The sequence below is a fragment of the Manacus candei genome, unplaced genomic scaffold (assembly GCF_025592945.1).
Source record: "Manacus candei isolate 608988 ecotype Guabito, Panama unplaced genomic scaffold, ASM2559294v1 h1tg000051l, whole genome shotgun sequence".
Lineage (NCBI taxonomy): Eukaryota > Metazoa > Chordata > Aves > Passeriformes > Pipridae > Manacus > Manacus candei.
Genome location: NW_026138099.1, coordinates 308353 through 320649, shown reverse-complemented (window position 1 = coordinate 320649; position 12297 = coordinate 308353). Strand labels below are relative to the sequence as shown.

The following is a 12297-nucleotide window of genomic DNA, read 5'->3' as shown; positions in this document are numbered from 1 at the left end:
TTGTTAGCAACAGAACAAGTATTTCCACAAAGGACATTTTCAATAACTGTAGGTCAGTACTGGTGGTGTATTAATATATTGAGAAGCAACACCCGTCAATCTGTACTACCATACATGATGGTCAGTGTGAGAGTTTTCTTGTACACAAAGAAATTTTTTCAATTAACTCAAATGTACAACTAGAAAACATATAGACTTATTTTTCTCCTCTTTGTGAAACAGACTTCATGTATATGATCTTACATCATAAACACGGATATCATGATTACTCACATCATAGAATAGTAAGTTCCTATGTCTAATTTTAGGTTGGGGCTTAAAGGAGCAGGGTTTTTTTTTTTTCAGTCTGCCACAGGTAGGTACTTCAAAAAGGTGGAGTGTATAAAGAAAGGCTATCTTCAGTTAGATCCACTTAGCTAATTTTTACCCTAAATTCACCGAAAAAAACCAAAACAAACCCCAAAAAGAACCCCAAACAATCAAAAAAACCCATAAAACCTATCTACCACCATGGGGCTGGGAATCTAAAGTCATCACTTTCAGCTACACAGTGAATTTTATGTTTTTTTAAACACAACAGCACAATGGTCCACTAGACAAATATTGCTGGGACTTCCTACTCTATATTTTATGTTCTTGCTCTGAGAGTCTATAACTGATTTGAAATAAAACAGAAAGAAAATCTGATTACCAAATAAAAGGGATAGTGTCACACCAAAAGCACAAAGCTGACGCAGAAGCCAATTAAACAAATTGAAAAATGATGGGACTGTCTTGATCTGTTTGTCATGATTTGGGGATAATTATTGTACAGTTTCCATTCAGGAATATTAGAGACAGAAAAATAATACTTATAATATTTTACCAGTACTTCAAACAGACATTCCAATATTTTGTGTTACTTTACTGGGTAAAATGAAACTTCCCATCTCCTTTCACTTTATTAATATTTATTATTCAAGTATTAATTGTTTGATTTCTCTAATACTATTTTTAATTTACAAGTAAGTTTTGAAACATATACAAGGTTTTACCATACACTATATTAAAGAGACCTTACTTACTTCATAAGGCTAGTGTTCTTTTTACTAAAAGGGCCAATGATCTTAAACATCAGTTCTACTACTCCATTCTTTCCCAAAGATACTGCATTTACAGCTGGAAGAGTTAAAAGCAATCCATTTTAAGATAATGTAATAAGAACGGCAAAAGAAAAAAAATCAGTATACTCAAACTAAAATTGACACAAGTTAATTTTGAAGTACAAAAAATGCTTGTGCTTTAAGACATACAATGACAGGCAGACACACTACACATAATCAGCATGACAATCCAATCTTGATAGAACTAGGAAAAGAAAAAAAACGTAATTACTACTATACAAATAAAATCATGTACTACTTCCAACACAGGCTTCTGCTTTCTTTGTTATTAAAATGCATTAAAAAAAGAATTTTCTTAACAACAGGCTTTTCAAAATTTCAAGTCTAAAAAGTTCTATGACTTGCTACTATAATTTAGTATTAGGATAGACAGGTACATTCACCAGGGTTTGAAAGCCAAGAGTCTGCTATAAAATTTAAAAATGCCAATTAGTATAAGCTTTCCTGAACTACATGTTATGAACATATGTTCTCAGAAAAAACAGTATAAAATTAACCCATCGGAAAGGGAGAAAATGAAAAGAAATTATGCTAAGACTTATTAAGTTCAAGAAATATGCACTGAAAGTATACCTGGCTAAAGTCCAACAGCCACTGAAAATAGAACCTGCTGAAACAGGCACAGAAATTCAATTCCTGACTGAGTTTAGCAATATGTGCTCATGACAAAGCAGGAAGACAGCAGCTAAGACTTCAACATAACAAATGCTGTTATTAGTGTAGACTTTAGTATGTGAACCTCAGTTGCAATTTCATCACCATTAGCAGAAACATTACACCAGAACCTAAGAAAAGTTAGGACTTATTCTAATAGTAACTGTACTCAAACTTTAAACAGTTTGAGTTTATGAACCAGAATGTTATGAACTACTACTTTTTCTGTTTCTAAGGAGTGGGAAATACAGAAAGACAGAACTGATCTTAGCAGAAGCCAAATTGGAGACTCAGTTCAATATGCCATTTTCAGGATGAAGCAAGTTTTCAGCTAAGCAATGTTAACTAATGTAACTAACTATCTGTATTAGACTCATCAATTTGGAAGCACTTTACCTCATTATCAGTCAGCTCAACAGAAACAAAGCTTCCACATTTTGAAAGTATTAAGGCTTTATGAATTATATCTGCTCATGAGAATGTCCTGAAAACATAATCTCAAAGATCATCAAATCAGTTCTCTGGGGCAAACATGGCTATGTTTTCAATTTCTTGCACTTATTTAAGATGTTTAATGACCATTTTGAGCTCAAATGAAAAATTTCAGAGCATCTAAACAACAGTAGAAATACAGCAAGAACCACACTATTTTGATCAACTTCCTACTGGCTGTCTGAACAACTAGGCTCTTGTGGAAGAATAATATCCCAATAGTAGAGCACTTGTACACAAGGATTAAGGAAAAGGTTAAATTAAGAAATATAATATTTCCTGTGTGAACCAAGTGTTAAATTAGCAATAAAAAAATAAAATAAAGAAACAAAAATAAAAAAACCATGAGCATGAATAATAAAGAGAATAATTATTTAATTCTAAGTGCTTTCCCAAGCACAATGTTAGCATTTCCGGTTTACATCTTCACACATCAGCATTTATGCAAATTAGATAGCTCAAAATTCCACACATTCCATAAGATTGGTTAAAAAAAAACCAGCTTCTTCCAGAGTTTAAGTAATTTTAGGATATAAAAAGCAAGTTCTCAGAAAGAAAGTATTTTAAACACTTAATATTAAACAAACATCCAAATCTGGTATTTTAACCTTATCTAGGTAAAAAACTTTATATTACACGGAGAATAAAATAATTATCTGCAATACTTACAGTTGGTTGAGTAAACTCTTAATACTTGAAGACATGGCAATATTAGCCTGTGGTTCTGCAAATTCTGCTTCACTAAATTCAATGGTATGTTTAGGACACCATTTATTCTTGCTTTCATGCCAATCTTTTTGTCTGATGTCAAAGAAATACAAGATCAATCACACTAATTTTGAAATTATTATTAAAAAATAGAAGTTAAATGGCTGAATTTCCTCTAGTCATAGAAGCAGATGTCAGCTCTGCGTATCTACTTTGCACCACTCTTCCCCCCCATCTCACTCCTCCTTTTGCTCTCCTCTATCAATTCTGAATACATAGATGCTTACACAATAGGAAGAATTTTTTTTTTAAGTTTCAATTATAAAACTTCAATGTATTATGCCATAATATCACCTTTTGGACCAATTTTTGCAAGAAGAGTATGAAGAAGCACCATTAATTCTTCATTTGGTGGAGAGTCTTTGCTGGCAGTCAAAAGCAGCTGTAGTAAGATCTGTGTCCCTCCTTTGGTAACTAAGACACTTGCTCTCCGACCGCCACCTAGAAATTGAAATTGAGCTGATACCTCTAAAGCCAAAGAACAATGAAATATCTAAGCTACAGTTATCATAAGTCTTTAGAACAGCAATATTTTAATATTTTATTCATATGTGACTGCACTATGCAAGAACATGCTGGACTTAAACTTATTATTTGTGTAGGATTATTTGCAAGGTGACTTCAGTCTTTATGTTCTTTTAATTCTGCATATCAGTCCGCCTTAGCAAATGCCAACAAACAAAAAACCAAAACAATAATAATAAAAAGCCTCACAAAAAACCCAAACCCAATAAAAAATAACCAACCAAAACAAACAAACAAATGCCTGAAGAATAATGTACAAATATAATCATATGTGACTCCTTAAGGAAAACTTACCAACTGAGATTACCTCAATGAGAATATTCAATATATTTAGAATAGTTTGAGGATCTTTTGTATTCTGCAACAAAAAAGACAGCGATGTTTGCCTAACGTAGCAGTCTATTACAATGGTTTAGATACTTAAAGCTAGGAGAAATTGCCACCACCAAATCAAGTAGAACTTAGGATGTATAACCACCCAGCTAAACATCCCACTACGCACTTGAATTAACCACAGAAGCAAATAAAATCTACTTTGTAGGATGACACAACAATTAGAACTGATAGGTGACAAGAAATTCATAAGTAGGTTACTTAAAGACAGTATCTAATCATTACAGACCAACACCACAAGTTTTGGAGACTCCAAAGGATAACACAACATATTTCATAATAAAAAGCCCAATGATAAAATTCAAAACTCACTGTGCACCCATAACCACAGAGATTAAAAGATTTTACCTCTAGAGTTGCCAGGATAACTTCTATTCCAGTGGAGCCCTTAGAAGTCATCTCCTTCCTGGTTTTTTCTGTCAGTGAGAAAAAGACTAATACTAGCTTGCAGAAATAAAATATGTGATCAGAATGATCAGAATATCTACACTGTAAATAATAAAACCTATTAAAAACTATATAAAACTAAATAAAAAACTTAAGCAATTCTAAAACTCATTTTTGTTTTCACTTGTTGAACAATCTTGTCATGTCCTAGAAAAAAAAAGACTGTAAAGAAAAAAAATCAGTAAGAAAGCTCTCTTCCAGAAACTTCTACTTCTCATAGATATATATATATATATATACGCACATACATATATCAAGTGAATTATTACTTAAAGTACAGCTGTTTGACAACAAAAAATTAACTTAGAGTAACCAACACTATACCAGATAGCATTAAATGTGGACTTAAACAGATGCTGTCAACAGCAAAAAAAACAGATGGACAGTCAAGTTCACTAAACAGAAACAAAAATTCAAGTCCAGTAAGGAAGATACACAATAAGGAAGGCTCAAAAGGGAAACTACTAAAACTACAAAACTTAGATAATTACCTTGACTCTGAACCAGATGAAGGATCTTAGAAGTAACATATCTGGCATTGTCTGATTCTCCTAATACAGAGTCCAAATTGATCTTCTCCAACTGTGACAGCAGGGACGTAGTCCGAGAATTGGCAGAAACGCTACAAAAAGGATTTTTTACTTTTTTTTTTTTTTGTCTAGATCAGAGAAAGAAAACCACTAACAACAGAAACTCCATCTCAGAGTAATGGCAGTGGCTAATTCACCTTCATATTTTATCTTGACTGTAAAACAGTCTTAATCCTCTTTAATTCTGGCAAACTTACAGATTTTGCAAAGCCTGAATTGCGGCAGACTAATTATATGTAACAGCATCTCCAAGAGCAACTGCGAACAGAGAAATCAGTTGCACCAAGTAAAATGCAGATATAGGTACAGATGTTGTTTATCTATGTCACTTAGAGTAGTTTGTATTTAATAATTCGCATTAAGTGACAGGATACTGTATCAAACCTGCCACTCAAGGAAAAACTGGCTACAAACAATTCCAAAGACTGTCTCACAGGCTGGCATTTTGAAGTGGGAGAAAAGACTGTCATTCATGAAATGAGCAAACTAGCACCCATCAGCTGAAGAAAAAGAACACCATTTTGAATGAGAAAGCTTTGGAACATTTCCAAAGTTATCATCAGGGTTTGGATTCATTTTGAACACAAGGGTATTGTGGTCTGCCAACAAAAAAATTGCCTTGAAAATGTATTTTAATAGAAGACACAATTTCAAACCAGTCATTCATATAGGCAGGTAATTACAAAGAAAGAATTACTGTAAATATTTATAGTATTCTAAACAGAGTCAGCCTAGAAACTGTTTATTTGCTCTCTAGTTTAACATCGTAACAATTATTCAGAATACTTTAGAGATTCACATTCCTACACGAAAGTAATCTTTAGACAAATGTTTGACATTTTAATTACAGTCATACAGTTAACTACAGGAAATTATGACTCCCAAGAATTAACTACATTGACTTTTCACTTCTGTAACATTAGGGTCCCACAATAATCAACAATAATTCATTTTACACTGACATTGTTCTGACTCCCTACAATAAAACTGAAGTCTACAACATTGCTTTATAAATTCTGTCAGTTTTGTTTAAAACAATGAGGAATTATTACTCCTTGATTTGTATTTTACCTTGGTGTAAAGGTTTCACACTTGCAGTTAACTCTACTAAAATGTTAAAATCAAGGGAGTAAGGTAGCCAAGGCCAAAGATTATACTGCTGAGAAAGCAAACTGATATTAAGAGCTGCTGAGGAAACTCCTTTTACCACTTTCACTTTTCCAAATTGACATCTAAATGAGAAACATAGCCAAAATCTATTTCAGACTACAGATGATACTTACAAGCTGCTAACAACAGGAATAAGAAATGGTTATATTAAGCAGAGACTTAAATCAAAGCCATTTTATATTGTGAAGTAAGCATATCACCTTCTCAGTTATTTGCTAGACTTTGATTTCAGAATATTTCTTTAATCTAAAATAAATCTGTCTTGGGTGCTGAAACACTAATTTCCTTGTTTAAGTAAAGCATAATCACTCCAATACTTTCTCATCATCCAAAAGCAGGCTTAGTATAAAGGTATTTTTATTTGCGTAACCTTTTTTTGTGTATTTCTCCTCCTCCGTTTATCCATTTGAAATGCTCCAAAATTAACCCAAGATTTTAATGAAATCCATAAGCTCCGTTGATCTAGTATACAAACTGACAAGCAAGAGTCACGCCAAACAACACATAAGTCAGTGTGTATGAGAACTGCTGCTTCAACTTCCGTATGTGTGTGTATATGTATAATTTCCATTGTGGTATATCCCTAGTCTTACCATGAAATAAATGTAGTTTGAAAGCTGAAAACAAGCCAAGAAAGCAAAGCTGATCCTTAGAAATAATAAAGATTTTAAAAAAAAAATGGAGAAAAAAAGTTTTTGCAAAGATAAAACTCACATGTAGGCATTAGAATGTCAAAGCAAACCTCATTTTTGACCGCTACAGCCTGCAAAATTCAAGCAACACTGGTGCCTGTAAGCAATTTACCATGTACAGGAAGTTGGCATCTAACATAGTTTCTCCATACTTACTAAAAGTTTTAAGAGGTTTAGGTAGGGTAAGTAATTCTCATTACTGGGTGGTATAACAATTTAAGTTTTAAGATTTAGAATTACAATCTCTGCCTGGGGACAGAGCTTCTATCAAGAGCAATAAGCACTTATTGCTGCAGAGATATCTTTAGAATGGTTTTCGGCTATTTGTCCTGCACGAAGTCTTCCAATAAATATAGCCAAATAAACTTCATGTCTTCACCATACCCAAGCAAGCATACTTGAAACTGGCATCAGCTAACACTGAAATATACATTAAAGTCTTGATATCCTCTTAGTTATGACTGAGTTTTCATCTTAAACTAAGATTTGTACTCTTATTTATTAATATTCTACACTAATATACACAGTGGTTGTAAAACTGTGACAGTTTTCAATGTCTGCACAGTAAATTAAAAAGACTGTAGGACAGGAATTATGGCAGCCAGCCAGACATACAGGAGTAGAATCAGTAGTACTTCTGTGAACCCATTTGACCTAAGAACAAAATGAAAGCCTAATTTGTAATGAGACTCTTTCTCATATCTGTAATGCAAATACATATGTTTTGATCAACAAACCATTCAGGATCCAAATCTAGAAGACAGTTCTCCAAAACAGAGAGGCACCATGGAATCCAATATTTTTAACAGCAAAAAACCAGAATGGCACAATAAAAACTGTGTCTTATCAGAGCTATGTTTTCTCTCCAGCTGCTGACATTGCAGAACCTCGCACAAATACTCTGAAGACTGTGTCCTGACTTTCATGGTGACCTGACAATGACAGACACAGCAGGAGCTAAAGACTCAGAAGGAAGAGCCAAGACCTTCCTGTGCTTAGATTGTGAGGGTATAAAAGCCCAGGGGTTCCTTTGCTCAAGGTCCCTCCTTGGAGGCACCAGCTTGAGCTGTTTCTGCGCTGCTACAGCATGAATAAATTGCTTTGGGGAACGAGACATCTGAGACTCTGCCATGGGAAACCTGGGGTCAAATTAGTATGCAGGCAGTGTAGACCAGTCACAAGAATTCTGATTGGAGTATCCAATATACACTGGAGTCATCAACCATCAAACTAGAAGAGCACTAACTAGGATTCCAGTTCAGTCAAAAGCCACTGTCAGAAGGAATGTGATGACCCAAACAGATCTCACACACCAACATGCAGGCTATCCAGGTCTCCAGCTGCCATGAGTGCCTGAGTTTGTCACTGATGAAGAGGGCAGCGGAGACAAGATGAAACTAGTTTTCCCACAATATGAATAACCCTTTTTGTTATTAGAAGTCGCACTTTTCACCTCACTCATTCTAAATCCTTCTCACAAGAGCACTCTGTAATCACCGAGTTACATACAGTCTCTATAATCTTTAGTTATTAAAAAATTCTGACTAAGAAGCACCAGAAGAAACTTCATAACACCATAAAAACTATTCTCTTCAGAGTTCGATAAAGACCACAGCTGCTCTTCACGGCATACATATGCCAAACCAGTCCTTAACGACCTACAAAGATGATGATTGAATAACCAAAGGCAATTTCATTCTAACGCTTTGTATCCCTTCATTTGAAAGTTTCTCTTCCTGAAGTTTAATCTTAATATTTCTGGCACTTCTTACTACCAATGTGACTGTCCTTTACCTGTTCCAGTCATATACCTCTCTAAGCACAGTATCTTGCACATATTTCCATCAAATATTCTTAACCATTTTCTGCATTTCACGAGAGTATTTTGAAATTATTTGGTCCTGCAGTAGTTTTACAGATCTTTCCAGCTTCAAGGTATCTGCAATTTTAACAAGAATTTCCTTCTGTTATGGATCATTAGTCAAAACCCAGAATATTTCCAATCATTAGCTGTAAGCAGAAAGAGAAAGAAAGAGCACATGCAGAAATAAACTGTGCACCGTTTCCTTCTGACAGTCATCAACCACCACTAGTCTAGTAGCCAGTCAGTGCTTTATTCTGTCCAAAAACAACCAATAATTATTCTTCTGGGATGGATTTAGACTTTCTTTAAGTGTCTTGAGGTAAAAGTTTACCAGTTTTATTTGATCCTGTACAGTTCATGTCTCCATAGGCAGGAAACTCTTTCTTCATCCCACATTCAAATGCTGCAGCTCAAAATGCCCCTCACACCACCACTTAGCTTGCAGAAGGGAAGCACTAGAGGCGACCTCATCACTCTCTTCAGCTACCTGAAGGGAGGTTATAGCCAGGCAGGGGTTGGTCTCTTCTCCCAGGCAACCAACAATAGGACAAGGGGACATGGGCTCAAGCTCTGCCAGGGGAGGTTTAGGTTAGATGTTAGGAAGAAATTCTTTACAGAGAGGGTAATCAGGCATTGGAACGGCCTACCCAGAGAGGTGGTGGATTCACCATCCCTGGAGGTTTTTAAAAAGAGATTGGACGTGGCCCTTAGTGCCATGATATAGTAACTGGAGTTGGATCAGGGGTTGGACTTGATGATCTTGGAGGTCTTTTCCAACCCCATCTACTCTATGATTCTATGAACACCCTTGCCATCATTTCAACTGCTGCCAAAGCTTACAGCATTACTCGAGGTAGCCAGAGAGCTTTGTGGATTTCTTCCTTCTCTGGTTAGGAAAGCTACAAGTAGATACAGAGGATGCATGCCCAGACAGTGAGAACAGAGGACTTCAGGGGCTCACACTTGAAAAAGAATTCCCTCAACAAGAAAACATTTTCTCAAAGAAAGATCCCTCACTGCAGGGACATTTCTTCCACTCCCAAAAGGTTTAAGCATTCTAACTCTGATTATGAAGAAGTGCTGGACTCACAACTCTCCATTACTCACTGTATGCCACTTTCATTATGCAAATGCTAGAACACATCATCATAGTTTTCTGGTTGTCTACTCACAATGAGAAAGATAACTCGAATGGCTGCCAAGGTAGTTTATAAAAATTCCCTTATCTTAGCATGGTTTTCAGCTATTCATCTTGCAAGAAGCCTTACAAAATATAATAGTCAAATGAAGGATGTAACCACTTTCCCAACTGTACCTACTTCCTCTGAAACTGCTGTATGCAGTCAGCCAGCACAATGATGCATAAGGGAGTTTCTTCTTCCCCCACAGTAAACAGGTCTTCTGTATTTTGGTATGTTCCAGTGAGCCTTTAAAAACCTATTTTAAAATAGGCAGGCTTTTCATGAGCTTGTTCTGATTTTATTCCAATGCAAATAAATTCAAACTATTTTTTTTCTCAACCATTTCCACAGTTACCAAATAATCTTTAGAGAGCTAATACTTCTTATTAGTTCAGAGCTATCTCTGTAAACAGAGTCACCATAACTTATTGAAGATTCAGGGAACAACTGTTTTGAATTGCAGAGATAAAATGTTTACTTTATCTCTATAAATAAAGAAGAATAAATGGCACTTAAGTGGCCGCTCTGCAAAAACCTAATATTCTTCATGATAGTATATTTCATGTATTATAATTTGTAGTGTTTTCATGAATACTCATTGCTAACAGAGAGTTTGCTTTCCTTATCATAATGCCTAAGGAGCTAATATACTATAAGGAGAAAACGTAATTGTTTCTTTACTATTTCTTTTGACTCCCCCCTCACAAAAACAGGAACAACCAGCCTCTGATATCGAGCCATTCTACTTCCAGTCAGCAACAGCAAAGATGATACTACACACAAGAATTTAAATTCAAATTTTAAATAGATTCCAAGACACAAAACTAATGCACAATAGAGCAGATTCTTCATGCAAATTCACCCACTCACTTAGAAAATAATGAGTACTTCAGAGAACTAAGACTGAAGCCGAAATTCCGTATTTTGCTGCCTGTACATATTTTTTTAATCTGATTAGATCGTTTGACTTAACAAGATGGTATAACCTATGCTATCTTAAGAAAAAGACTGAAAGCCTTTCAATAGTTTCCTGATGCTTAGCAGCCTTCCAGAAACAATCTCATAAGCTTTTCAAATGCTTGCTAAAACAAGTTAACATGTAATAAACACAACTTTTCAACTCGACATCTTCTACAATCCCACTCTTGTTTGTTCTAGCTATGTGTTGGATTGCAGGATTGTTGCAGAATGACACACATCTTATGACAAAATCATGGCTTCTTACACAGTATTATAAACTTGTTCTTTAATTCCTTCCGCAGAGATCATTTTATGCTTTGCCAATATGTGTAGTGAAATTATTAATATATTTTTCAATTAAATTTAATGTATACTTTATATTTGAACATATCTAACAGTAACTGAAAATTTAAATTTTGCAAGTTATTTATTAATTAAGCTACTTCATGCTACCAATATTGATTTGTTCAGTGTTTCAGGACATCAACTTACATAGTCTTACCATGGACCCATAATAATGGAAGTTTCTCCAACGCTAGTCTCAGCTTCATATATTTTATTTATCTTATTATTAAGATAAAGACTGTTTTTTCACAGATCTCAAATAGCTTCATGTTGAGAGGTCACTACAGTTTTTGCAAATTTACCTTTTTTCAGATGATGTTTTTACTTTGTTCATATCGAAAGATGATTCTTCAAATTGCCATTTCTGATAACCTGGAAGATATTAAACAACTACATATTGTCAACATCTTTTGTTCTTTAATGATGAAATGCTACCACCATACTGAATGTCTCTACACTAGAAATGCTAAAGAAGTTAATTCACATTAATTGCATTTCTCCACACTGTCACAAGCTCTTCTCTCTTCAAACTATTTGATCCAGCTTTTAAAATAAATTATTGCATTGTAAGTATGGAGTATGATTCTGCATTATAATTCAGTCTTACCAAAGCTCAGAAAATCTGATTATAATAGAACAGGAATTCGTACAAGTCATCTAATAGACATTATTTTCCTGTCCATGATGGAATTTTATCAAGTAAAGTTTTTGCTGAAGCCAGTAAATACACTTTTTTAAACCTACTTGACAATGTTATAAGATGCCACAACATACTTATTTCTGACTACCATTTCATGTATCTATAGAGTAATTAAGTCTAGAGGTACAGTGAGAAACATGGAGTATTTGGTGTTCTTATTTAAGCAAGACCTGAATATATTTCCTGGACAGAAACCATATCATGCTAAGAACTCAATTTTCCTATCCATTTAAGGACGTAATGTCCTCAGGGCACAACACTTCCTCAAATGGTGCCTCCAAGGTTGCAGTCTACAAGACCATTAACTGAACCTCAGTACCCATTTGAGATCTACTATGAACGACAAATACTCC

General features: G+C 34.7%; 1 protein-coding gene across 12 annotated transcripts in view; it reads right to left on the bottom strand.

Annotated features, from left to right (window-relative positions):
• The window catches only part of AGTPBP1 (ATP/GTP binding carboxypeptidase 1), a 57416-nt gene that overhangs the window by 37285 nt on the left and 7834 nt on the right, over nucleotides 1-12297 (bottom strand). For 10 of the 12 annotated variants that reach the window (XR_007906909.1, XM_051801356.1, XM_051801358.1 and 7 more), the window contains 7 exons: nucleotides 11547-11616; nucleotides 4934-5064; nucleotides 4344-4411; nucleotides 3897-3960; nucleotides 3372-3518; nucleotides 2979-3110; nucleotides 1065-1158 (listed from right to left, as the gene is read on the bottom strand). Coding sequence is in view for 11 of the 12 variants with exons in the window: in XM_051801356.1 (XP_051657316.1) it covers nucleotides 1065-1158; nucleotides 2979-3110; nucleotides 3372-3518; nucleotides 3897-3960; nucleotides 4344-4411; nucleotides 4934-5064; nucleotides 11547-11578 (668 nt within the window). In the remaining variant the exon portion in view is untranslated. Of the gene's footprint in view, nucleotides 1-1064; nucleotides 1159-2978; nucleotides 3111-3371; nucleotides 3519-3896; nucleotides 3961-4343; nucleotides 4412-4933; nucleotides 5065-10077; nucleotides 10180-11546; nucleotides 11635-12297 lie in introns of those variants that run through there. The other 2 variants (XM_051801361.1, XM_051801366.1) reach the window with 2 other exon arrangements.